The sequence below is a fragment of the Ochotona princeps genome, chromosome 2 (assembly GCF_030435755.1).
Source record: "Ochotona princeps isolate mOchPri1 chromosome 2, mOchPri1.hap1, whole genome shotgun sequence".
In the NCBI taxonomy this organism is placed as follows: domain Eukaryota; kingdom Metazoa; phylum Chordata; class Mammalia; order Lagomorpha; family Ochotonidae; genus Ochotona; species Ochotona princeps.
Genome location: NC_080833.1, coordinates 3,977,510 through 4,004,662, shown reverse-complemented (window position 1 = coordinate 4,004,662; position 27,153 = coordinate 3,977,510). Strand labels below are relative to the sequence as shown.

At 56.6% G+C, this 27,153-nt stretch overlaps 1 protein-coding gene across 1 annotated transcript in view; it reads right to left on the bottom strand.

The window, feature by feature from the left end:
* LOC101529813 (calmodulin-binding transcription activator 1) overlaps positions 1–27,153 on the bottom strand; it is a 439,149-nt gene that overhangs the window by 78,436 nt on the left and 333,560 nt on the right. Inside the window, exon 4 of the mRNA XM_058674694.1 lies at positions 2,191–2,344. Within this exon, the coding sequence (XP_058530677.1) occupies positions 2,191–2,344 (154 nt within the window). The remainder of the gene's footprint in view (positions 1–2,190; positions 2,345–27,153) is intronic.

The window sequence follows — 27,153 nt, the reverse complement described above, 5'->3', positions numbered from 1 at the left end:
GACTCTGAATGGCTCCGCATCAGAGAAATTCCCTCCTGTTCCGTTTAAGCCACTGACACGTTTTGACAAGATCCCAAGGGACAGAAGGGATCTGTGGGTGCTGGGAGTTCCTACCAGACCCCCGAGCATTTAGTCTGAGTTCTGGAGGAGGCAGCCCCAGAGTACTGGTTGACCAGAAGGCCTGACTGCAGGCCTCAGGGTTGCGGGGTGCTCCTGGGCATCCTGAGGCCCCATCTCGCCGCAGGCGAGCCCAGGGCTGGGCATCAGCATCTCTTCCCCGCCAAGAAGCACAACATTTTGATTAAGCCCCTGACAAGCCTGCTGCAGGGCAGAGAAATTTGCGACATCTCTGAAGGGACATGATTTATGGGGGCTGTGGGGAAGCCAGCGTGTCTGGCTGCAGTGCCGGGCTGCACGCCTGGTGCCGGGAACCACGCCTGGTGGGCTCTTGGCACACCTCTGCTTTCCCAGGTTCCAATCCCATTAGCCTCGAAGCTCTCACTGGAGCTGCTGGCCAGGGCTGCACCTGCTGGGCTGTGCCTGTGTGACAAGAGCCATGCGTGCACCCACATCGGTGAGCCCCGGTTTGTTAGGGCAGCCCTTTGAGGATAGCTCTGTGGGTTGGGGACCTAAAAGCTTCTGACCCAGGGAATTTCTTCCTGTAGGCTGACAGCTGCAGGAATGCGCCTGGAAAAAAGGGGGAGGAGGGCACCCCGGGCAGGTGGGCTGTGGCTGGGGAGCCCCAGGCTGGAGAAGCCCTGGTCTCCGTTTCCCTGCGTGAGAGACCCCTCAGGACCTACATTTCACTAGCAACAGTTGAGCCCTCAGAAGAGGATCCGGGCTTCCCCTGTGGGTGGCAGCTGCTGCAGGGTGACCCGACACCCATGGTGACTGTCTCCCAGGAAATGGCTGTGCAAGCCTGGAGAGCCACAGCAGGCCCTGCTGAGCCAGCATGAGGCAGAGGCCCCAGGTCCTGCCTCTCTGTCTCCAGGAAGGGGCTGGGGCGCAGGGGAGGATGGTTGAAGGTCCTGCAGCCTTGCCCCTCCCACTCACCATCTCTGTCTCTGCTTCCTGCCCTGGCTGAGTGGGAGGCTATGCCCACTCCCACCAGTGCTCACTAAGAGCACTCAGCCCAGCCGAGCCCTGCCCAGGACGGGGTGGGTAGACCTTGGCCACTGCCAACAGAAGAGGTGGACAGGAGGGCCTGGAGCCAGGGCCCCTGTACCCCAACAAAGAGGCTGCGTGGGCCGAGGGTCTGGGTGGTCTCCTTCTGCATGGTCCCCTTCTCCCCCAGAACCCTCGGTCCCTCCTCACACTCATCCTCAGACACATGGCTGCCTCTGCATGCCTGGGGACCCTCAGGAGGGAGGTGGCTGCAGGTGCCCCCGGGCCCTAGCTTGGACCCTGGAAAGGGTGTGTTGGTGGCTCCTTGGATCCTTCCCAGCCACCGCCCAGCTCATCCTGATTCCTAGTGAGCCAAGACCCACTCTCCATGGTACCAGTGGCCAGTACTCCTGGTACATCCGGGGCCATGGCCTGGGGTTGGGCAGCTCACAGCCTCCTCGGGGCTAAAGACCCGTGTTTGCACTTCCCAAGCCTAGCTGTCAATGGGGACAGGAGAGACATCCTGGGAGCTGAGGCCCAGGGAGCTGAGATCCCGACTGAGTCCCTGGTCCCGGTCCCAGTCCCCAGGCTCCCACGGCATTTGGCATTCAGTGACTTGCACCTGAAAGATGTTTGAGCATGCATCACTTGATGACACACTGAAACCCAGCTCAATTTCCATCACCATTTGCCACCCAGGCTGGGAGCTGCCACGGGTCCCCAGTTCAAGACGCTTGACTGCGTCTGGGGCTGGCACAGATGGCCTGGGGCGGGAAGCAGGGCCAGCTGTGGCCAAGCCCTCCCTGCAGCCCAGTCCAGCCCCTCTCCCAGCTGTGGCCTGGGAGGAGCGGTTCTGGGAGCACTCTTGGCTCTGCCCTTGCTCCGGCTGTTGTGTGGGGGTGTGTGTGTGTTTCTCAGAACCTCACCTTTGTCGCCTGTGCCATCATGGCTGGATGCTGTGGGGCCCTGCCTGTGGGGGAAGTGGTTGATGAGGGTACGCTGTGGCACAAACAGGAGCAGGTGCTGGGTTCAGCTCATGGGTGAACCGAGGGAGGCAGGGCGCCCACGGCCAGTGCGGCTACTCACACATGGGCTTCAGCTGCCCGACGAGTTCTTCCTTGGTCCATTTCGCCCACTCCTTCTTGTCGGTGTTGATGGAGCAGAGGATGGGGCCACAGGGCTTGCCGCAGTCCTCGATGGCTGGCACGTTGAGATAGTGGACCAGCACAATGTCGGGGTTCTGGTGGGAGAGCACAGAGACTGGCAGCATGGGGCTGGCACGGGGCCCGCCCCAGTGTGGGCACCCCCAGCCCCTAGCAAGTGCGAGCCGAGACGACGTGAGGCAGTGTCCGGCCTGCAGCCACTTGGCACCATGCAGCCCTGCCCCTCTGCGGTGATCCCCTAGAAAAGCCACAGGCCTGTACGGCTGCTGTGTGACTCGATACATAGCGTGCATGGCAGCGCCATGCCACATGCCAGCACCGGTGCCCACGGCGTCTGGGCTCTGCTTCATGTCGGCCATGCACTCATCGCCTCATCCTATTGTGGGCAGCCCTGCCGCGGCCTCTCTGCCCTCTTCTTTCCAGGGGAAAGTAGTGGGCATGGCACAGGGGGGCAGAGTTCCAGGCTCCTGTTCCCAAGGACCAGAGCCCTTCCTGACTTGGGGTCTGCCCCCAGCTGCCCCTGGCTCTCACCGAGGCAACATCACCCAGGGATCTCAGGCCTCCCTGGTGCCCCACTGGGCGCTTAAGAAGGGGAGAAGTCCCCACGGAGCCCCAAAGAGTTCGGTGCAAGCCACTCGGTCTCTGCCCTCTGCCTGCCCTGACAGGGAGGCGTGACCGGGGCTTGGCAAGGTAGTGGCTTAACTGTAATGAGTGTGGGGCCCACTGGAACCTTCCCAGGGCTCCCCAAAGGTGAGGCTGTTGGTTGGGGCGGATTAGGGGTGTTAGGTCATGGAGAAACCTTCACGACGCTTGATAAATGAATGCTCCAGCCCTCCCAGCCCGATTGGAAGGCCTTCCTCCTTGTCCTAAGGAAACCTTGCAGCCCGCTGAGACGCCACAGGGAGCTGCAGCCCACACCACATGCGAGGCCTCTCCGTCTGTCCATCTGTACTTTTCTTCTTGTTTGGTTTAGTTTTTTGTAGATCCATCTTTTCTGCTTTCCTCAGTTGATATTTGGCCAGGAGTGGGCAGGACCCCAGGCCCTGAGCAGGATGTGGTCCGAGTGAGAGTAAGAGATGAAGCCATGTATCAATCTACTTGTGAGTAAGTAACAGCTACAGGCTGGACTAGGACCGGTGTGAGAGAAGAGACGGGCATATCTTAAAAGGATTTTTAATAAGGGTTGAAACACAGTTTTTTTTTTCCCCTTGCCAACGCTCAGTTAACCAGGAAATTAAATCAACACCAACAGGAGTTTCCTTGTTACTGGTGGCTTTTCTGGATTGCGGTAATCACGCTCCTTAATAATAATGTTAATCCCTGACATTGTACACTCTCTTCTTCTCCAAGCACTTTCCAGCCATTATCTCATTTGATGCCCATGTTAGCCAGGGAGGCAGGCTGGGCTGGATTGGGCCACCAAGGGACCCAAGCTGTGGCTTTGCCCAAAGCCATGAGGCTAGCCAGAGCCAGGAGCCTGGGCTGGCAGCCAGCGTTCTGACTCCAAGCTCAGCTCCTGCCAAGACATGTGCTAGTCGCTTTTCGTTTGGCCCAAGTGCGTTCCCACCTCCCCCTGGCCATATGCCCAGGGGGAGGTGGGCTGGGCAGGTGTGCTGTGCCTGGCACGACTGGGGTGGCCCGGGGGAGGAGGGGAAGGTCTGTGTTCTGCAGCCCAGCATGTCGCACCCTGCAAGGCTGGGGTTGGGTGGAGGAGTTGCCTGGCCTGGCTGGGTGGCAGTGCCAACTGCTGAGCAAAGCACTTATGGATCAAGGAGCCACAGGAACCAGCCAGCTCCCTGGGGCTGCCTCTGATCTGGGCCTGGGAGCAGGAGGAGTCTGCCCTGTGGGAGGGAGTCCCATGTCAGCCACTGGGGAATGGAAGGGCGGCAGCCTCCTGCCCCATTGCTCCGCTGAGCCAGGAGGCTTCATGTACCTTGCAGGAGGCCAACATGGCGGCCCACCCCCGTCAGGCAGCGAACCCCAGATGCTGCAGCTGCTGCCCACCTCCTTCTGCCCACCAGCCTCTTCCACTTGTTCTCTGAGAACAGCACAGGATGCCCGCCTTCTCGGGGAGCCTTCGCTAATGGCCCAGCTTCTCCACCTGCCCACAGTAGGTTGGTGGTTGGCTTCGAGTCGGATTGGTCTGTATACGCTATCACTTCGACCTCTGGCGTGGGAACCTGGAGGTGCCAGAATGCCTGATATTTCAGATTTGTGCAAATGAAAGCCAGGAGGGAGCCCATTGGGGCTGGTGGGAAGACAGGGCATCCTGGTGGGCTCAATTGAAACCAGCAGCTGGCTGGATGGGGTCACCAAGGAGACGGGGCAGAGCGGACACCTGCAGCAAAGGGAGTGTGAGCAGGCAATGGGGGGACCAGAGGGGAGCTCAGCCGGCCACTCTCTTGGCGGCCCTGCTGGGCTTCTTTCTGTGGTGCCTGGGATCCAGAGCAGCCGTCTTCTACCTGGCCCGCATCCCTCTCCAGGCCCAGCCCTGTACACTGCAGGAGGGACAGCTGGGGGTTCCCCAGGCTGTGACTCTCTCCGGAAGGTTCTGGAGCTTCCTGGGGACTTTGTGTCATCCTTGGCTTCCTGATCACTCAGTACACACCACCCCAAGGTCTTCTCCTTGTCCTCCTGCCCCACTCACTGTGAACACCAGCCAGGGCTGCAGGGCATTCAGGGGGTCCCTTGTGCTCACTCTGGAAATTCCACAGCCCAGGGAGCTGTAGACACCCTCAAACCCTCACCTTGCAGGACCTGAGTGCCCAGTGAACCAGAGAGCTGCCCAGGCAAGGCCGTGGCTCCGTGATCATTCAGATCCCAGGCCCTCGATGGCTCAGCCCTGGCTGGGACCTCTGATGCAGGCCCAGCTGAGAGCAGGTGCCAGCTGACACTCTGTGAGGCTGAGCACCTGGGGCTCCAAGGCTGACAGAGGTGCCTGGTGAATGCACAGTCAATGAATCCCATCACCATCACCACAGAGCACTCCATGCTCCCAATTCCCCCAAAATGCCTCAAGTGGAACCTCAGAGGCAGTGGAAGCCATAGCCATGCCCACTCTGGCTGCCTGGGGCTGGTTTGAAGGTGCCAGGGCTGGGAGCCTTAAGTAGTCTGCAGCCGGCCTGCTTACCTGCAAAGTGAGCCAGAATGATACACTGACTGCCTTGGCCTCCACGGGCACGGGAAGGGTTGGGAATGCTCTGCAGAGAGCATGACCCTGGCTGGCACAGGTCCCGTGCAGGACCCATGGGGGCCTGGGTGGTGCCATGTGTGGGAAGTCCTCTCTGGCATTGCAACACACGGGCTCATGCATGCCTATCTGACCACGAGCCTCCACAGCCCAACTGGACCCTAGCACTGCTGAACGCAGTCTGTGGGAGCACTCCTGATAGGGCTCAAACAAAGAGACTTTGAGCACCCCTGGGAGGAAGGGTGCAGCAGTGTAGGGGTCTCCGGGGCATCGGGCAGCCTCCCTGCTCCTGGGCCTGGTGCACAGACGGGGAGCCCAGGCCCCAGCTGCCCCTCTGCTGGTGCCCAGTGTCAGAGCTGGGCTGCCCATGTGATGTGCCTCCTCCCAGCTCTCCACGTCCCAAGGGTGGCCCTGCCCATCGCTATGGCCAAGGTCATTGCCCAGGGTGGTTTCCATGGGGGAAGACTAGTGCCAGGAGAGAGGTCGGGGCGTGGGAGTACATCGCCTCCCTCCTCAGACACGGGCTCACACCTTCCTGTCCTGGGCACCTGAGCCACAAAGATCCCAGTGGGGGAAGCTGAGGGCCCAGGCCAGGGACAGGTGGTGGGGCAAGATTCAGGATTTCCTCTCCTGAATGACAGGTGATGTGGGCAGGGAGGTGAAGGACTGAGACTTGTTTAAATAAGAAAGTATTGCTGGCTCAGTTTGGGCAGCAAGGACTGGGCAGGAGGCCAGGGCTGAGGTGGGAGGTAGGCGGGCCTGCCTAGGGTCACAAGGAATGGCCCCTGCGACTTGAATGACTACTCAGCAGCCTCTGCAACAGGTGGGGTTTGTAGTCTGTCCACTGCTTTGGGCAGCCGGGAAGCAGCAGCAAGGCAGGCCGAACCTAGGAAGCCAGCCTGGAGGGCAGGACCTCAGGCCAGGCCAGGCCAGACCAGGCCGGGGAGGAGGACAACCCAGAGTCTCCCAGTGCCTGCTCTTCAGCAAGGAGAGATGATATTCCTCCCTTGACCATCCTGGGAGGGAGGCAAGATAAGGAGAGGGCTCTGGAAGGGCCTGACCCCTGTAGCATTCACATCCAGGGTCCCCAGCATCACTGTCAATGGGGTAGGTGGGGCCCTGCGGCTGCTGCTGTGAGCAGGAGGAGGCTTCTGGTTTGAAGGGTTCTCTGCGCCCCAGCCTGGAGCGCCCTAGCCTGGAGCGCCCCAGCAGGTTTCTGCTGCAGGGCCTCAAGTTGCCTGGAGCAGGAGCCCCTGGGATGCTCGCATCTCCTCTAGGCCACTGCAAGGGGTGGGCCTTGGGTGGCCGGGAGGGAGCCTGGGGCCCACACCCCTCTCTGTAGAGTGAGTGGAACTGCAGTGCAAGACATGGCTTAAAATGCAAAGAGCTGTGGGTTTTGATAAAGAAAAACGCAGCTGCAACATCTGTTTGACTTTTGTTTGCAGCTTCATCAACGCTAAGTGGCCAATAAATCAGAGTGGCGTGGGGCTCCGTCTCTTCTGCGGCTCAATCATTCATCTCGTGCCAGTTCTCATGAAAAACGGAGAGAGGCCGACGGGTGGGGAATACATATACATTGCCCTGAAAGCCATCACAGCACGTAACGGTGCCACACACCTCCCCGCGCACCATGGGGGTCGCCAGCCGGAGGAGGGGACCATGCCTGAAAACCAGCACCGCGGGCACCGCGAGCCCCCTCGGCTCCATGTGTGCCCCCTTAGCGCCCTGTGAGCCTGTTCCTGGATGCATAATGAACACCGCAGGTAGGAACCTACAAGATAAGGGCACCACGTAGCCGGGAAGCCCAGCAGGGTGGGTTATGGATGGGCATGTGATGGGCCCAGGCTACCCAAGGCTGGCACTGTCCCCAGGCTACAAGGCAGAAAGCCTCTGCCAGCTTGCTCCATGATCCAAGTGCTTTGCTACCAGTCTGCTCCGGACAGGGGGGTCTGAGGTGCCTCAGGGAACCCAGGGAACCGGGGCAGACCTGGCCCTGGGATAGCCAGTGGCGGGGGAGGGGTGAGCTGAGGCCCGGAATATGGGATGAGGGGGGAACTGTGCCTCCTAAGAAGCCCCAAGGTGGCAGGCGACAGCTGGCAGTCCCGTTGCCCAGGGTCTGCTGCCCTGGGAGGCTTCCCTCCCTGGCTTCAGGTCACAGAATTATTCACACTCGGTGCCTGTGGGGGCCTGGGTGTGCCTGCATCCCAGCACACGCTTGCTCCCCAGCTCTGCTTTCTGAACCATGTGACAGGGCTGGGCCATTCCTGGAGCATGGAGGACCTTCTACAGAAACTCCTTGGAGTCCTAGGAGTGCCACGTTCCCAACCCAGCCCCATGCCCTGAGCCCCGTCTGCACATTGTCCTTCGTCTAGGCCCCGGGATTCTGCAGGAGTCAGTGGACTGTGGCTGGGTGAGGGGCTGTGATGGTGGTGGCTGGGGGAGGCGGGCTGTTGCTTGACCTCAGGACTTTGGGCACCCTAGCCCAGGGGCAGCCTCTGCCCTTTATCAGAATGTTCCAGGTAGCCTGGTGGCCACTAGGGGGCTGTGGAGAGCTGCCCGGGGCTGAAGACTTGGGCGTGGATCTGTGAGCCGCTCTTCTCTTGCCTCTAGCGGGTGTGGGAGGGCACACAGCCAGAGAGCACCTGCCAAGGAGTGGAGAGAGCCGGGCCCTTAGTGTCAGGGGTGTTTGAAGCTGAAGCAAAAAGGGGGAGGAAATGAGCCCAATGAGCGTTCCTGCAGCCCCTGGCAGGGCGGAGCCAGAGGTCGGTCACGTCCTTTCCCCCAGCCACCCAGGCCATACTTCTGCTTTTTGGTGCTCAGAGGGTCGGGGGACACAGAGTTTGTGCATGAAACCCAGAAGCATTGAGTTGGGGGATTCGCTGGGTGCAGGGGCTGGCTGCCCTGGGAGTGTCCCGTGGTTCCTTCCTGGCACTGCCTTCGGCAAGGCAAGCCGGCCTGTGTGCCGCGGGAGCCTGGGGCCAGCAGCCCCTCCCTGCTTCCAAGGGAGGCTGGGAGACTTAATTAGTTAATGCAGGCAAAGTGGTCTGAAGATGAAAAACCCTGGGAAATTGCCGAGTGCTGCTGCTGTTGTTATTACACAATTACCGGGATTTTCCAGTTGTGGGAATGGAGTTAAACAATTTCCACCTGGTGCGGGGTTCCGGGATACATGCTGTGGGCTTGCCTGGCCTCCTTGAGGCTGGTGGGAAAAACACCCTGGAGGCAGGAAACCATGCCTGACGCTGTTCCTGGGCCATCCCAGCCCCAGAGGGAGTGCTGGGGCCAAGGCCAACTGACCTCTCTTTCTGAGTAGGTGAGGGAGTCTTTTCTAGAAGTTTCTGAGATATTCTACCTGAAGGCTCCTAGGAGGCCCAGCCACTGTGGTTGAATGGTGCTGGGGAGAATATTCTGGCAAACCTGGCTGCTCAGGGCAGGGACACGTGACAGGTGCTGGTCGGCATTGGTTGGGGGCCAGGCTTTGCCTTGGGGAAAATTCTTAGGGAGGCTCCAGTAGCAGAGGAACTTGGGTGGTCATAGTGGTGAGTGGGAGAGTGACAGATGGACATGGAGTGGGTGGGAGAGCACAAGGCCCATGGAGGCTGGTGCGGTGTGTGTATGCATGTGGGACCTTGGAGGAGCGCTGTGCCTTGCAGAAGCCACTGCCCCATGTCACATCAGGGACTGGAAAGGATGGGGGCCTGAGAGGTGGGGCCAGGGTGCCCAGGGCTGCCCAGGGGCGCCCAGGGCTGCCGAGGGCCATGTACACCTTGATGTGCAACAGCAGGGGGCATGGCTGGTCAGGACCTGGGCTTCGAGCCTTGCAGGTCAGATGGAGCCCCTATTCTTCCAGACCCCAGATTGCTAAGATTTGATTCCCCTTTGGAGCTCTGGGAGGTCATTGTTGCACAAGGAGCACTGTGGGTAGGGAAGACAGGAAGCTCATTACCCCGTGGGAGATGGGGACTGAACATAGTAAGCAGATTTTTTTAAGCAAATGGATGACATCTGTTCTCGGGTGGCAAGTTTGGAAGGAGACAGGAGGTTGCAGGGAGGCATCCCTCGCTGGGACCCCAATCCAGGAGGCACTGCAATGTTTGACCCCACCAGGTTGGAGCCCAAGCTAGATGTGCTAGCTGGGTGCTGGGCACCTGCCCGTCTGTTTCTGGCCTGCCAGGGATGCGGGTGGCTGCGGCTGGCAGAGCCAGTTGGTTTGCATCCCGTGTGTCCTGCTCTCACCTTGAGCAGATTTAGAGCAACTGCAGATTACAAGGGTCGCTCCAACCAGTCCTGAGGTAGCAAGCCCTGGGTCTTTCTCGGGAATGTGGAGCACCGCTAGGGGGAAGGGTCCAGCTCAGGGCAGGTGGTCGGGGTTCAGTAGAGGCTACGGGCGAGCAGGGTCGAGCTGATGCCAGGGCATCAAGCCTTGGGAGGCTGTGATTCGGGCACCTCTCTCTCAGGAGTTAAGTCCACGGGCTCCCTCCCAGCAGCCTCCAAGAAGCCCTGCCTGCAAGCTTGGACTTGGCCGTGTCTTCCCAGAAGCTGGGCGCCAAACCCACTGCCCTCCCAGTCCTTCCTACCCTCTCCCAGTCCTGCCCCGAGGGTAGGGGGGCTGACTCAGAGCCACGTCCCATTAGGCACGAATGGACCCCATTGGATAACAAGGGAATCAGTCACAGCAGCATCTCGGGAGAAGCGATGTACCCTGGCCGCTTTCCTGTCCATCTGTCCCCTCAGTGAGCCCGGAGGAACTTGTTCCCGGTCATCACCCCTGCTGAGCTGGCCGTGTTGCACGGCTGCTGGGAGGCGGTGCTGATCTTGACCCTAGTGCATGTGGGTCCCTGCTCAGTGCAGCAGGTCCCCAGGGTGGTGGGAGTTCTGCCTTTTTGGGTCCCCAGGGTGGTGGGTGTTCTGCCTTTTTGGGCTCAGGCTGACCGGCTCAGGGATAGGCTCACATCCCCAGCACAGGTCATTGCGGCTTCTGCCTAGATTCTGGCTGGAGCCATGAGGAGGCAGGTGCAGTTTCCTGCCAAACTTAAACCTGGAAGAGTTAACCTGCTCCTGAAAGCCACCTCTTGCCAGCTTGTGGGGTCCCACAGGCAACTGGCATGGAGGAACCTGGCTTCAAGGGATGAGACACTCAACCCCAAGGCTTGAACACCTGGATCCAGCTGAGCGTGAAACCAGAACAGTTTCCCTAAAATTTCACAGAAATGGCACCCGGAACCAAGCCAAGTAGAGTCAGACAGTGGGGAGCTGTGCTCCTTTAGGCCAGGAAGCTGGGAAGTTCCAGACACCCGGGCAGTGAGCGCTCCGACCGCGGGGGAAACTTGGTCATCCTTTCCAGTCGCAGGGACGGGATCTCTGGGATCGTTATGGCTGCACGGCAAGGTCCAGGGCAGAACTCTGTTTCCTGGAGAGGCATTCTGCACACCTCCATGAATCCAGAGGTTCCCACCCCCATCTTGCCACACCATTGGACCTTGTGGGCCAGTGGGGTCACCTCAAGGTCTCATCCCAGTGACACAAGCGTCAGCTAATGAGCAGACCCTCATGCTGACCACAGCCCTCGGCACCTCAGTTGTATACAAGATGTCCTCCAGTCCTGGCCCAGAGCCTTTATTCTGCTCCTTCTCAGGGCACAGAGCCTGATCAACAGTAGAAGACCCTTGGCCATCAATTGTCCGGGGCCAATTTATCTGTCCTCTCATATTTCCTGCTGGGGAAACTCAACCCAGAGGGACCAGTTTGCCCCGTGTGCCCCAGTGTAGGAGGAGGAAGAGAGCGGTCTGGAGCCCTAGCAGACTCCCGCCCCTGCCTTCTCCCTGCCTTGGTCCCCTCCTCATGTTCAGAGCCACCATGCAGCAAGTGCTTGCCCCTCTCTTGGTCTGCAAAGGGGACATGCAGAAGGGAGGACCCAGTGCCATCCGCTGCTGGTGGCTCTAGAACAATGCTGGATTCCACTCAATGGCCTCCTGCTCCACTGCCCACCAGGAAGGCACATCCAGAGCTCGCAGGGCCAGCTAGGGGTCACGAGCGTAGCCTTCAGCCCTCCTTCTATCTGTTCCGTGTCTTCCTGGTAGGAGCGAGGGTGGAGCAGGTGCTAGAAGTGGGGATGATTGGGAGACTGAGACCTGAGGCCCCTCCTCCTGCTGCGGAGAGCACCTGGAGAGCTCTCCACTAAATCCCATAAAAGGTAGAAGCCCCAAAGCTCTTCCCTGACTGATAAATGTGCCAGCTGTGGAGCCAATGGAGAGGGAGCTGTGCCCGGCCCAGGGAGCGTCTATAGGATTTCCATGCTCTGGTAACCGTAACGGAGAGACCCCAGCGATTGTTTTAGAGGGAATCATGATTAAATTGGGCCATATGTTTTTTTTCTTAATGTGCTCCCTGGTTCCTCCTTAATATCTTGGTAGGACAAGTTAAAATGTAAGCACTGTGGTAATTGTGGCCCTCACCAGTTTATGTCTTGAAAGAGTGACTGGGGGTTAACTAAGCCACTGCAGGGCAAGGTTGGCATTAGAAAATATGGTTTCTCTTTTTCCTATTTACTTTTTAAATCCCTCTTTATCTTCCTCTTCTCTCCAGTGGCTCTTGGAGCTCGCTGATAACCAAGTGCTTCCTTGGAGAATGCTGGACCCCGCAGTACCCAGGGATGTGGGGGAGCCGCCCCTGGCCCAGAGCCCAAACCCTTGTAGAAAACACCAGTGTGTCCCCCAGAACCGAGGGGCTCAGCTTCCTGCACTGCAACATGATCAAACTTCTCTCCTGCCCCTTTATTGTCACATCCTCAACCCTCAAGTAGTTGGTGGCAGAAGGGAGGGAGTTGAATGGACAAACCCCAGACGCTACTCTGGAATGTCCCCGGAGGCACATAACAGATGTCACAGCAATGCAGCAGGTGCCTGCGGCCTGCAGGGAGTTGGGAACCCCACCACCCCTCCTCAGGTAGAGAGGCCCAACCACCTGGGGTTGGCCAGCCACCGCTGGGCATCTCCAAGTATCTGCCAGCAGGGGCAGCACTGATCCACAGTGACCCTCCCTGGGGAGACCCGTCTCCTGTCCAGCAGCAGGTGAGAACATGGGAAGGGGGAAGGAGTTTTCTCTCTGTCTTCCTGTCTCATGCTGACCGTCTTGCCCATATGCCCTGGCACCAGGCTGAGCTCCTGTCTTTAAGCCAAGCTGTCCCATCAGAGTGAGTCATCTCTCTGAGTCCTAGCCCTGATGGTGCCAGGATGGTTGGCCTCTCACGGCACCCCGATTCCCATGAATGCAACCCCGTGCTGGATCCCAGAGTCTCCGCGATTGGCCCAGCCACCACCATCTACACACTGTGCTCCCTCCCTCAGCCTGCTTTGCCTCTGGCTGCTCCCATGTTCTCTGTCCCCAAGGGCTGGAACCCTTCACGTGCCACTCCTTGTCAGCATCCAGCCGCAATGCCTCTTTATCTCGAATCTGACCAAACCAAACCAAACCAACAAAAAACTACAAGAGTTGCATTCTTCCCAGGACTCCCAAAGCAGAGGCCCTGCCTGGGCTGAGTTCTACGCTCTTCAACCTGACCCTAGCACAGCCTAAGACACAAGGAAGCCCAGCTCCCAGGAGGCCATCAACAGGTGGCTGACTGTCCTGGAGGCAATGGTGAGGGGAACGCTCAGCCTGCACGGGTCATTGGAGGGTCACCCGTGGAGGGGAGCAATTACATCTTTACTGAGTGAGTGACCCTGTAAGGGTCTCTCTGGGTGCTTCTGCGTGTGAGCTCATCTGGGTCTTCCTGCTTTACGCATGGGAGTCAGGGTCTGGCAGGACAATGGGCTGCAGCCACTCACTCGCCAATCCCCACTCCCATCTTGGCTTTGCCAAGTTTGTATTGTATCACAGCACTGTTTTCCGCTAAAGCTCAGGAGGGGTCCCGGAACTCTCACAGCCAAGGTCTGGGTTGCTGGCCAGCCCTGATGTGGCCATCGCTGTTTCATACATACATACATGCATGCATCACACAGAAACATGATACATGTAGCACACAGAAACACACATGTACACACACCCCATAGGTGTACACGTGTGCCACAGACGTGTGCAAATGCCCCCCTAAGCTACACATCCCCCTGTTTGTTTTCAGGTCTCACCACAGCTGTGTGGAAGCCAAGGAAGCAGCTGCTGGGCCGGGGCCTTGGCGCCAGCCCAGGGTAACTGGGACACCGTGTTTGCAAAGAAAGCATTTGTGGAGTGTGAAGAAATGAGAAGAGCACCGTTCACAAACTGTGTTTAGATTTCACTGAAAATGTTCTATTTTGTGTGGAGGGAGAGTCCCTTTGGAAAAACCACTTGCTGGCATTTGCAAAGCTGCGTTGCTATGCAGCTGGTGGAGACGTTCGCCCCGGGAATGGCGATTAATCATGGGGTTGCAGGCAGATCGCGCCAGCAGCTCCTTCGAAGAGAGCTGATAGGAGCGGGGAAGGTAAAAGGCACATTGCCAAGCGCCGACTCTCTGGGGTCAGGCCCTGCCTCTGCCCTCCCTGGAGCAAACAGGGGCCAGTGTGGTGCTCTGGACACAGTGCCAGAGCTCAGAGCATTCCGGCTCACCCCGTCCTCAGTGGGGTCCATGGGGGCTCCACCTCCTATCACACCCCCACAAGGGCAGAGGTAACCTCTAGAGGACGCTCTTTTGTTCACTCATTCAACAGTATCTCTCACGGGCCAGAGGTTTGGCTTTTGAAGGTAACTGATTGCGTACCTGATGGTCATTTCTGTGGAATTAAAGGCATACAGGAGCCTGGGGCTGTAGCCTAGTGGCTAAGGTCCTTGCCTTGAGCGTGCCGGGATCCTATATGGGCACCAGTTCTAATCCTGGCAGCCCTGCTTCCCATCCAGCTCCCTGCTTGTGGCCTGACAAAGCAGTCAAGGGTGGCCTAAGGCCTTGGGACCCTGCACCCTTGTGGGAGACCGGGAAGAAGCTCCTGGTTCCTGGCTTCAGATTGCTTCAGTTCTACTGTTGCGACTCACTTGGGGAGTGAATCATTGGATGGAAGATCTTCCTCTCTGTCTCTCTTCCTCTCTGTATATTTGACTTTCCAATAAAAAGAAAAATAAATCTTAAAAAAAAAAGTCTGACGGGAGGACAAGGTCACGGTGGTTACCCAGAGAAGGCATCCTGTTCTCATGTGTCCCCTCACCCATATGCCCCCTCACCCACATGTCCCCTCACCACGTGTCCCTCACCCACGTGTCCCCTCACCCATGTGTCCTCACCCACGTGTCCCCTCACCCACGTGTCCCCTCACCCACGTGTCCTCTCACCCACGTGTCCTCTCACTCAAGTGTCCTCTCTGGAGACACAGCAGAGACAGGCCATGCCAGCAGTGCACGGAATCTTACAACAAACCCCAGCCAAGTGATACACAAAGTGCCCTTCCAGGTGGCAATGGTCCCAGGGAATGGGCTGTGCTGCCTGGGATGGCACAGACTTTCTCCCCCCCTTCCAGGAAATTTCCAGAAGGACCAGCACAGCCCTGGGCACCACATTCCCCAACTCCCCCACTTCCCAGGTAATTGCAATTCACAGTGGGTGATGGAGGAGGTGAACTGTCACTGCTGGCAGGTGCACCTGCTGGGAAGTTGATGTGAAGTCTCTTCCTCCTGGGGCTCCTGGGGACACTGCTGTTGGGGAGCTGGGATTAGAGATTGGCGCCCCAGCCCTGTGCCCGCCTCCTTTGCCTCCTTCTCAGGCTGCCACCTGGCTCAGCCTGTGTTTTAGGAGCAAACGGAAAATTCCTGGCATCCAAGACTACGGTCCCTGTCCACACCCTGCTGAGACTGGCAGGTGATGGGGACAAGACATTCTGGCTCTGGCCTGACCCTGCACCATGGGAGTACTCTGTGCTCTCTGGCCCCTGCCGTGGGAGTCCTCCCAGAGCCTGCGGTGGACCGCTCACCACCCCGAGGAGAGGGTGTCGGTCCCCTACTCCCTCCTTCCTGTTGTGGCCAGGCTCTGCTGCATCTCTGGATTTTGCCGGTCTTCCCGGCAGGGAAGGGAACTTGGTGGGTTGCATCCTTGGCCTTCCCTCCACTCTTGTTCCCCCTCCCCCACCCCTTTCATCCTGCACCTGTCCTCAGGGTTGCGTCTTCTGGTGCCTCTTCCCACCTGCTCCTGTCAGCCAATCCTTTGGCTGGGTCTGAACTGTCAGGTTTAATTTCTCAAGCCAAACCTTGGAACATCTCTAAGTTGCTCCAGTTGTCTTTATCTCGCAGCACAGAATTAGCTGATGTCAGCTCAGCCGAGGTGTGCCTGGAGGGCCCCCCACCCTCCCTGCATCCTTTAACCCCCATGTTGGGGATCCGGGGATGGCTGGAGGACCCTGCTCTCTGAGTCCTGGCGGTCTCCCAGGGAGACAGGCTAGCACAGCATAGAAGGGAAAGGTAGTGGTGAGGAGCGGGGTTGGGGGGAGCATGGTTCTCTGTCGCCAGCATTAAGCCACAGCCTGTTGGGAAGCCGTTCTTCTCCCACCCCCTCCAGGTTGCAAAGCATCATGGGAGTACCTGGACACATGTTGGCTCTAAATAAGGCGTCCCAGCCTCACACTACAGATTTAGTGGGCTGGGTCACTCTTGGGAGCACAGAGGGCTGTGAATGTCCTGTAGGATCCAGCCATATCTCTGACCTCTATCCCTAAACGTTTTTTTTTTTTTTTAATCCCTAAACGTTTGCGACACTCCTGACGCAGCACAGTTAACATCCTCTCCAGTCGCTGTCCCCTAGCAAGTGGACTCATCCATGTGTGAGATCCATGGGGTCTGCTCACTCTTGTGACACTGTCCTTGAGTGGGCATGAAGGCTGCGTCTGGAGGTTCATTTTCCTGTTACCTTCTCTTTCGCACATGCACATTTCTCTGTGTCCATCACTTTGCAAGTGTGTGGCAGGATCTCTTCCAAGACCCTCAATGGGTGCCTGAAAGAGCTAATAGTACCGTGTCCTACGGATACCAGCCCTGTATCATGATGCTGACTGGGTGGGTAGCATATACTGTGTGGATACACCTGGCCCAGGGATGAGCCACACTCCAAACAGAGCAGGCAATGCAAAGTCTTAGGAACTGTTTACTTCCGGATTCTTTCATCTGACAGTCTCAGGCCACGCTTGGTGGGCAGTGAAGTCAGGAGAAGCTTCTGCAGATCAGCGCTGACTTCCCTCCATAGCAGCGAGGTGGGGGCTGCTGCCTGGTCAGTGCACACTCACTGAACCTGGAGGCCACCCTCCCTGGATAGCCCCGAACCTTGCGTGTGTGTGTGTGTGTAGTGATCCTGGCTGGCCAACTGCTCAGGAATGGGTATCCAACCAGTTCTGCTGGCAGGCATTGCAGCTCACCCCGTCCCTTATCTCCCACTGCATTGACAGGTTCAAGGTGCATGGAGAGTTGCTGCTGTTGTCTTGCTCCCGCCAGAGGCTGAAGCTTCCACAGAAGATGGCAGAGTGAGAGTTGGAAAGCCTGAGGGTTTTTGGTGATCTGGATGAACCCTGAGTCCCCGGGCCCTGCAGACTGCATGCCCTCCGGCTTCCCAAGCAGGTGGGTTGGTGAATTCTGCATCACTGAGCCAGTGAGGGGGGGGGGACCACTGTCTGGGGTGGGAATGTCTTATCATGGCATTGCTCAGATGTGGAAGGAAGAGAGCTAAGCTCTGGCCTTCTGCCTTGGATTAGGCTTTCCCAGTCTCGCCATGCTTCCCTGTCTCCCACCTGGCAGGCTGGGAAGCAGCCTTATCCACCTCCCTGGCCTACTCTCCCTACAATTTCTGTCTTAGATGCAAATTTCTTGATCAGAATTTGAGCAAGTCCCCTCTTCTCTGTACCAATGCCAGAATCAGGTGAAGACAGAATGAAAAATTAACTGCAACAACAAGAACTCTTTTCTGAAACAGAACAGGATAGCTCTTAACACATCTTTCCAACGGGCATTTGCAAGTGGGCTGAGCTAACCTAATGTAGTACGGGAGGAACAGGGAAGGTTTTAATTATCTCCTTCCCATCATGGGAGGAGAGGTAAACAGCCAAAACCAGGGCTCTCCATGTAAATCACAATGCTCAACTTGCCCTGACAAGGAGAGCAGAATGGCTTTCTGGTTGATGACATTCCCTGACATGTGGCCTCTTACTGTAGGCATCAAGAGTTGGTACATTAGGAAGGTGCTGTAAGAACTGGCTGGGATCTGCCACAAGGAGCCAGATTTCCAGCCGAAGTCTTGAAAATGGGGGAGATAGAAAAAGCTGGAAAGCCAATGTTTGGGGGTAGAGTCTCCTGGGAGGAAAGCAGGCATGCCCTTTGAAGGAGCAGAAAGGTTGCAGGATGGAAGGTGGGGGTTCAGCCCCTGAACACTGTAATCTCCAGACTAACCATACAGATGGGAATGATGCTGTCAGGTGAGGTGCCAGCAATGATGGTGATGCTGATGATCACGTTAGTATGGCATCTGGGCTGCCTCAGGAGCGTGTGGGTCCACCTGCTGCATGCCCAGAGCCAGACATCACAAGGAGAGGTCTCCCTCCTTGCCCTGGACCCTGAGCTGTGGGTTTCAGGGGATCCCTTCCTTGGATTTTCCCAGGAGCCTCACTAGGATCAGCCGCCCTATAAAGCAGAGGAAATGGGCTCAGAGCAGTCAAGGAGCCTGCTTCCGGCCACCCCTCTGTGCTTGAACTGGCATTTGAACCCAGGACACTCGAATGGAAGCTGGAGATGCCCCACACCCATTCAGGGGCTCCACACTCAGGGGGATTCAGCATTGAACCAATTCCTGCGAGTACCATACCATCTGGTTCTCTGAAAACAAAGTCTGAAAACTCTGTGCTGTCAGGTGTGTGTATGTGTGTGTGTGTGTGTATTGTGTGTTGTGTTGCATATATATGTGCATATACTTGGCATATCTATACGTGTATGTGTAATGAATGTATATGGGTATGTCAGAATGATGTGCATTTGTGTGTTGTGAATATATGTGATATGTGTATTTGTTGTGCACACATATATGTGCATATAAGTAGTGTGCATGTATGTATTGTGTGCATGCCTGCAAATGAATGCATGTATTTTACATGTGCATTATGTGTTTGTGCATAACATGCATCTATGTGCTTGCACATGCGTGTTTAATGTGGTACCTGTATATGTGTTGTCTTCCTCTCTTCCCCAGCTCTTTGCTGTCATGTACATGTGTTCTGCTGTCTTTTCCCTATCTAGTGTTGTAGCAGGGACCAGGAAAAAGAACCCCCCCATCTGACCTCAACATCAACATTTCAAGACAGACTCGAGAGCCTTCTCAGCCATGACCATGGATGTTAGCTGCTAAGTCCCAGGACACTACAGGGCCCCAGAAGTCCCCAGATCCTGAAAGCAGCCCATGGCTGCTCCTGCTTTGTCTATGGGCCCAGCAGGCACCCTTCCTTTCCCTCTTGGAAGGGCCTGTGTGTAACAGAAAGTACAGTTGCAGCCACACATTACCCCAAGGACTCAGCTCTGGATGTCTTAGAGAGAAGACTTGACTGCAGGTGACACCTGTGTGATGGCAAGCCTTATTCAGGAGACAGATTTATAATAAACAGCCTTATTTTATAGAGCCCCAAACATTTGCACAAAAACGAGCTCTTCAGGTAACTCGCTCCATTTATCTCCCTGCTGTCACTGGGTGAATCTCTATTTTATCACTGGAGGTTTCAGTTCCCCCTGCTTGCAAGCACACCTCCTATTTCCACTGCAGCTGTTACTCCAATGGCCCCTCCCCTCCCTCTCACCCTTCTTCGGTCTGCTGGTGTTCCCCCTCCAGCTCATGGGGGGATCAAGGTGAGGCGGGGCTTAGCCTCAGAGGTTCTACTCCTTCCCCTCCAGGATTCTAGGGAGCAAGCAGAATACACCTGTTCAAATGCTCATTCCCAGCAGCACGCCTTCCCTCTGAGCGCTATGGACAGCGCTCGCGTCAGAACCACGGACAGCACCCAGCGCTCTGTCATCCCTGTGTGAGCCCTGCACAGCGCTCATATCAGCACACTGGACAGCGCACCCGAAAGCCTTGCTCAGGCACTTTCCACTCCGGGGGCTTGCCTTCCCCTTTCAGCACCCTGGACAGAGCTCCAAACAGCCCTCACTTTCCCAGGCTTGGCCTTAGGTGCCCCCTGAGATGGCCTCCTGCCCGGCCAGCCCCACATGGCTTCTCGGCTCCACAATGAGCCCCAACAAGGCTCACCAGCAGCAGTGAGAACCGGGTGTTAGGGAAGGAGCGATTTTCATTTCAGAGTTCTGTGAGCACTCCTTGAGGGCTCTCCAGGTTGGTATCAACAGGATGAGGCTGCTTGAAACAGCACTTCGAATTCTGTGTGTGCCCTTGCAGCTCTGCAGCCTGCTGCTTTTCTGCCTCTTGGTGGAGGATGCCTCTATGTTTCGACATTCAGAGGCGCAGGAACTGCAGCTGGGGAAGCATGGCCTGGGTTTTCATCATCCGAGTTAAGCTTGGCTGAGTGGAGAGAAATACCCTCTTCAAAGGGCGATAAGTGGGAGTAATAATCTCTTAGGTTCACGCATCACTGGGCCTTCCTAGAGCCCTCTTGTGTTCCTCAGCTCACTAGATTTTCACAGCAATTCTGTTCAGAGCATCCAGACATAAACAGTGGGGACCCCACTCTTGGCAGATGGGAAAACTGAAGCTGGAACAGGGTGAAGGACAGACTCAAGGTCACTCCATGGGGCGGGGCACAGTGGGCAGGGCTGCAGAGGTGTTCTGTAGGCTGTGTCCTGCTCTGTAACTTCCCACCTCCCCAAAGTGGCCTGTCATTTCTTCTCACATCACTCATGCCTTTTCCAAACGGAGAGGCCTCAGAACTTCTCCCAGTGCCTCTGCCTTTCAAGAATAACTAGCTGGGAGCTGATTGGTGCCATGGCATAGCAGGTAAAGCCATTGCCTGTGCTGCTGGCATCCCATGTGTGTGCCAGTTCAAGTTCCAGCTGTTTCACTTCTGATCCAGCTCCTTGCCTATGCACTTGGGGAAGCAGCAGAGGATGGCCCACGTGCTTGGGGCCTTTGAACCCATGTGGGAGATCTGAAAGGGAGTGAACCAGTGGATGCAAGTCAGTCTCTCTCCCAAAGCCAAGGGAGAGAATCTCTAAAACCACCCAAGTCATTTTCTAGTGCATATGGAACGTGGAAGTGCTGAGTTCCCAGTGTGCCTTGCTTCCATTCTGTAGCTCTCAGAAGGTTTGGGGTCCATTTTAGAGCTGAGGAAATGGATGCCCAGACGCCATCAGTGTCACGACCAGACCCATGCTCGAGCAGCCTGCCCCGTGGGGAACCAGAGCATCCACTTGTGCCATGCACGGCCTGCTTGTCTCTGAGGACAGCTTCAGGGTCAGCCAGAGGAAGGCCTGGGCAGGGCAGGAGCCACGGTCTTTGCCTCTTGTCACCTGTTCTGGGCATGAGGACAAGAATACTGTGGATGCTGAAATCTGGGTCTCGATGTTATGGCCTGGGCACTCCTGCACAGTGTTACTAGTGTAACCACAGTGATACATGGATGAATCAGTGAACGAATGAAAAAAAGGAAGGGAAGGGGTGTTCCTGGCTCAAAGCTCTGATCCTGTCACATGCCCTCCCACCTGTGCAGGCTGATTCCGCCAGGCAACACGAACAGACGCAGATGGCATAGCCAGGGCATTGCAGGATCAAGGTGAGTGAGGTTGGCAGGACTGAGGGGGGCAGTGCCTGGGGCCCAGGAACTGGGCCTGATATGATAGTTGTGGGCCAGCCTAGGCGGGGGTATGCTGGCAGCAGATTGCTTGGGCTCTGTCTCTGGGGGGTGGTGTCATTTATAGGTTCTTGAAATGTGTGACTGCTGATAACGGTGACGACCCATAAACCTCTCCAAGTGAGGAATGCTAATCACGCAGGAGGCATTTTTCCAGTAGTGGCTCTGGGGAGCCTTCGGCGTGTCCGTGTCGACACAGTGGCTGTTGTCACTGTCGTATATCTGGGAAGTGATTCTGGGAAGGTCACACAGTGACTCCATTGTCATTACTTAGGAAATATCTCCATTCTCCAGGATGCAGCATGTTCTGGGCTCCATGAATCTTCAGCTTCTCCCCTTTTGGTCTCTGTGTTGGTCTGGGAAGGCTGGCATCATTGAACAGAAGGCGGATGCACTCAGGTGGTGCAGCTGGGGGTCAGGGCTCTGAATGTGGCTGAGCACACCTGTGTGTCCCAACCAGGCTGTTCCCTGGACAGAACCTGCACCCCAAACCTCTGGCCACACCTGCATTTCTGCTGCTCAGACCCCTCACTGCAACCCAGCTTCAGCCTGCTTCTGCCCCCTGCAATCTCCTACAGCTGAGAGCGCTGCAGTAGGGGTCATGCAGCCCCCACTGACCTGCCCCACCTGGCTTTCCCTGGTCTGGCCATGGGGGGAGACAGGAATGAGGGGCATTTGGGGAAAGTCACCCAAGCCCAGGAAATGCAGCCCTCTTTGTCCCAAGAGCCCCCAGATGCCTGCCCTGGGTTGGAGGGGCCTGTCCTTTTCCTGAAAGGCTAAAGCAGCCATGGGACCAGTCCTCAGACTCCTCAATCAAGGCCCCGGAGGCTGGCAGTGGTCTGTGGTCTGGGTGGAGAGGCTGTTTTGGGCATAGTTTTAGGGGACCCGAGCACATGAAGAGAGAGGATGCTTAATGCAGGAGTCTGAAGACCTCACACCAGCGTGAAAAAGCGCACAGTGAGCAGAGCACACTTCTGTTGCAGTACACATGCAGCAGAGGCCCCCAGGCACAGGCCCTCTCCTCACACCTGGTCTCAGCCCTGCACCATCAAGGCCAACCCCACCCCTTGGCACTGGGCATACTCCAGCCTGTCCTCCCCTGCAACCAGGCACCACTCAACTGTGCTTGGGGACAAGGTTTTCATGATGCCCACTTTACAACAAAAGAAAGCAGTGCCTGAGAGCTGCAGCAACTGGTCTGGGATCGCAGAGTCCTGGGACTACTCAGTCCTGTCTGGCTCAGTGGGATGCATTTTACTGCAGGCCTGAGCACAGCTCTCGCCTTCACCTCTGCTTGGGCTCTCAGCAACCAGGAGCAGGAGAGGCCTGGCTCTGCCCTCTTGGGTGGCTTTCCTGGGACCACCTGGGCACCCAGATGCTGCCTGTGCCCGACTTGGTTCCAACCCCAAGTTTAGGCACACACGCAGGGCAAGGCTCTGTCCGGCCAGTGAGGGAAAAAAGGAAAAGCAGCTGGCATCCCACGCTATGTCTTCTGGGAGCCCCACCAGTTCAGATCTCTTCAGCCCCCTGGGTGCCTCCTTCCCTGGGTGCAGCAGTAGAGTGGGCACCCCCTGCCCACCCCTGCCTCCTGTAGCCATTATTGCCAGGCCTCTAAGAGGGCTCCCTGTCTCTAATACTTGTGAGTGGGAGGTGCCTGCTAGTACATTTTGTGGAGTTGGGATGTTTGCATGGTTAGAGATGCAACCCTCCCATCTGCTGCTTTAATTCCACAGCATAGGAGAACCGAAGGCTGTATGGAAGGACATGTGGCTAACTGTGTGAGACTGACTTGGTTTGATGCTCTCTGCCACGCTCGATACAGATCTGTAAACTCCCCTCACTGTCCACTATTGATTAGGCACAGATTGGGAGCCAAGTGACGTGCATGTGCAGGAATCAACTCCTCCCTTCCTGCAGGGAGCCGAGGGTGGGCTGGGCAGAGCAGACGGAGGAGAAGCGAGCCCGGGTATCCAGCACATCCCTCCGAGGCTGGTGAGGTGCTCACTTGCTGAACTAGTTACAGATGTGCTGGGGAAGGCAGTGGTGGTAAGCTCGCTGTCCCTGCATTTGTCTGGGCACAAGTGCATATGGATGGTATCTGGGCACAGGCCCTCTACAGGCTGGCTCTGCCACACCAGCCTGCCTAAGACATGGCCTGAGGATTCTTCCTGGTCAGTGCGTGCATGCTGCTCCCAGTGCCTGCATCCAGGGCTTCAGCAAGCACACAGCTGTGCCTTGTTCCAGGGGAGGAGGCATGGGGACCACACAGGTTGTTCCGATTGTGGATAAAGGCAGGAGAGGTAAGGGAACAGCAGGGAACCCCAACAGCTCCTGCGTTTGGATTCAGGCATCCCACGGGAGAGCCACGCTTGCCCCATCCACAGACAGAAGGGAGGGAAGCTCAGAGAGAAACAAAGCAACCTGCCTAAGGTCATGCTTGCTGTGTGTGGGGTACCCTCTGGGACCTGGTCAGGGGAAATCTGCCTGGAACTCGCTGTTTCCCATCCCCAGGAAAGTCTCAGGACCCTGGCACATGCTCCCATCCCTGCAGGTGCAGGCCTGGCCGAGGCTGGCTTACTGCTGTAGAGCCAGACAGGGCCCTGATCATCCCTGGGGGGGATCCCGGGGCCAGGGCTGGCCCTGAGTGTCCCTGGGGGGATTCCAGGGCCAGGGCTGGACACAGCCACTGCTATTCAGCTCTGCTGTTCCAAGGGGGCTTTGATTTGTTGTGAACACCCAAAGTTGAACGGCGCCTCATGCATCATTCATGAAGGCGCTCCGAGGAGATCATTATTGTTTGTTGAGTGTCAGGGAAACAGCATCTGACGGGTAAACATGATGTCTGATGACAGAACAGCCGGGGTGACCTGGTAGCCGGGCACCTGCCATGCTGCTGAGAATTTTTATGCATCAAGAAAAAAAAATTCCATCCCAGGCTCAGGGAAGAGCAGTCGACTCATCAACACCCCCTTTATCCACTGTTCCCCATCCACAGAGGCAGGTGTGGGCAGGCAGGGCAAAGCCTCGTAGAGTGTCCTCTGGCAGGCAGTGCCTTGGTGCCACCACCTCACTCCCTCCAGGGAGTGCCCCACACACTATTCTCCTCTCCCCAGGGCCCCCAGGGCACACCTCCTGAGCCCACAGCTCCCACCCTTGCTTCGTCTCCTGCGTCCTGGGCATCAGGCCAGGGCTTGTGCCCCATTGCCTGCTATGCCTCTTCTTGAACACCTGTCACAGATGTGGGCTGGACCTGTGGCTGGTGAGGGCCCTGGGAGCCCTTCCCAGCTTCTGGCGATGTCAGAGACACTGTCTAACTGATGGCAGGTTGTCGATAGCCTCACTGCCTGCGTTATTTAAGCAGAGCAAGGTGAGCCTTGGCTGCGCCCTGAGCTCTGATCCAATTGACAGGCAGAGTGGCAATTAGGTTTCCTAGAGAGAAAGAGACACCAAGGGAGCTGAGCGGGTCAATGGGGCTTCTGGTGGCAGGTGGGCACGTGTGCTTTCCCTGCTATCACAGCCTTGGGTCCCAGCTTCCCTCTCAAGACTTCCCCAGATCCTTTGGATCCCAGTTTCCAGTGGCGGAGGCAGGTACCAAAGACACCTACTCACTCCCAGAGGGATGGGGCTCCCAGCACTGAGCATCCCCCAGTCAACCAGAGTACAGTAGGAATGTCTGACAGCCATTGCCGGCCTCTTCCTGAATTCTCTCTCCCTCACCTCTATCAGATCCAGGCCTGAACTTTCTGTCCTCTTGGCTGGCCAGCTTTCAGCAGGGGAGCTTCAGGGCAGCGTGTGGAAGCTGTCAGAGTGTGGACAAGAGGGCTGCCCTCAGTGCGGGTTGCAGGATCCAAGGTAGAGGCTGACCCAGGAATAGTTGGTTCCACTGAATCACATGAAGCTAAGGGCTCAAGAGGAATCCCAGTGATTCAGCTAGAATGGGTTTCTGAGGGCACCCAACCTTGCCCCCTGCCTGCCCAAGGTCACCTCTTTTATACCCAGAGGATGCTGTGCACTGCCAGGGACCCCAGGCTTGACCCTCTCTACCTGTCTGGGCTACCAGCAGACAATGCAGTAGGAAAGTCATTCTGAGTCAAAATATACCTCCCTAGTCAAGCCACCATGATTCTGGTTGCTAGATCCACAGAGGATTCCACTCATTAGGATGTGATAGCCCTTGAAAGATTTGAGCAATATTCATGTTCCTCATCTGTTCACTCAGTCTTACACCCATCTGTCTGTCCATCACCCATCCATATATCTATCCATCATCCATCCACCTATCCACTCATCCATACAGCCAGATATCTTTCCATCCATCATGCAACCATCTGCTCATTCATCTTCCAATGATACATCCATTCATCCATGTATTCTTCACCTGTCCATCATTTATCTATTAACCCACCCACTTTCCAATTACTAATTATCCTCCCAAGAATCCATCTTTCATGTATCTATTTGTTCGTTCTTTCATTACTCACCTGTTTCCATCTATTCATCTGTGCATCCACTTACTCATTTACCAACTATCTACTCATCCGTCCACCTATCAATCCACCTATCCATCCTCTCTCCCACCGACCCACCCACCTAGCCCATCCACCCATCCAACTTTCCTTCCATTCTTTCACACACCCATCCATCCATACATACACCTATTGATCCATCCATCCATCCAGCCATCCAGCCAGGCAGCCAGCCAGCCAGCCATCTTCCCTTCCATTTGACAAGCATTGAGGGCTTGCTAAATGCTGATAGCACTGAGTATTGAAAGGCACAGTTCCTGGCTTCAGAGCATGTACTCTCTTGGTGTTGAGACAGGTGTGTAACCAGGATCACAGGCAGTCTGAATGCTCCCTAGGGGAGGGAAGATAACACCAAAGGCTCATGAAGCTTGACCCTCTCAACTCCCTCCCTGATCATCCTGGGAAGTCCAGATCCTTCCTCAAGCCAGGCAACTTTCTCGGGATGCCTCCTGGTCTCAATATTGTCTTCCAGTTCAAGCCAATGGCTGTGATGGGCATTGTGCCATCTGAACATGGTGGTCTCCCTAGGCTATAGGCAGGCCAGGCCTGAGCCTGGGGAGGGGGTCAAGATCCGACTCCTGGCCCACATTCCTGCTGTGCAGATCATGACCAGGGCTTTTCTACACACTGAGCAGTGTTTCTGCTTAGTCCCTGTCAGGCTCAGTTGGGAAGTTCTTTCAGTCTCTTGAAGTCTCAGCCTCAGAACGTGAGGCCCGCTGGCAGTAATTGTTCAAGAAAATCAAATGAAAGTGGATAGAGCAAGTTCCTGGTTATTTATCGGCCGTAGATACAGGACACTTTTCATCAAGCTGAGCCTCAAGAAAAGATAAAAGCGAGAGAATTGATCTGTGCTCCCGTGGGAGACACGTTCCTTGCTGGCAAACAAGTGTCATCTTAAAGGGACCACCTCCTGGTCTGTGCCTGCTGGGTCTCTAGCTACTCCCCTCGAAAGCCCTGGCTTCTAGCAGTCCTCTGTTACTGCCAGGGCATGCTGTAGAAGCACCTGCCAGCCTCTGCCCAGCCAGGAGCAGCTGGAGGAGCTCTGGCTGGGGTCTGGCTTGAGGGTCTGTCCAGTGCCTCCCGTGATGACATGGTCCTGTTCTTGAAGACAACCTGGGTGAGTTCCTTGCTCTCTTCCCAGGAGCCTTGCTTGAACTACAGGACGCAGGTGCAACACCACCCTTTGCTGAAGCTCCCCACTGGGTGGGAGAGAGCAAATCAGATTGGGCCAAGCCACTAGGCCCCAAAGATCACCGGATTGGCAGAAGATGTCCTGGGTATCTGGTTGACCTTTCGGTGCTGGTCAATCCTATGTGTCAACTTGACTTGGGCCTGGAGCCATTTGGCCAAAACCCTGCTAACAATCCCTGAGATGAGATCAGTATTGAAAA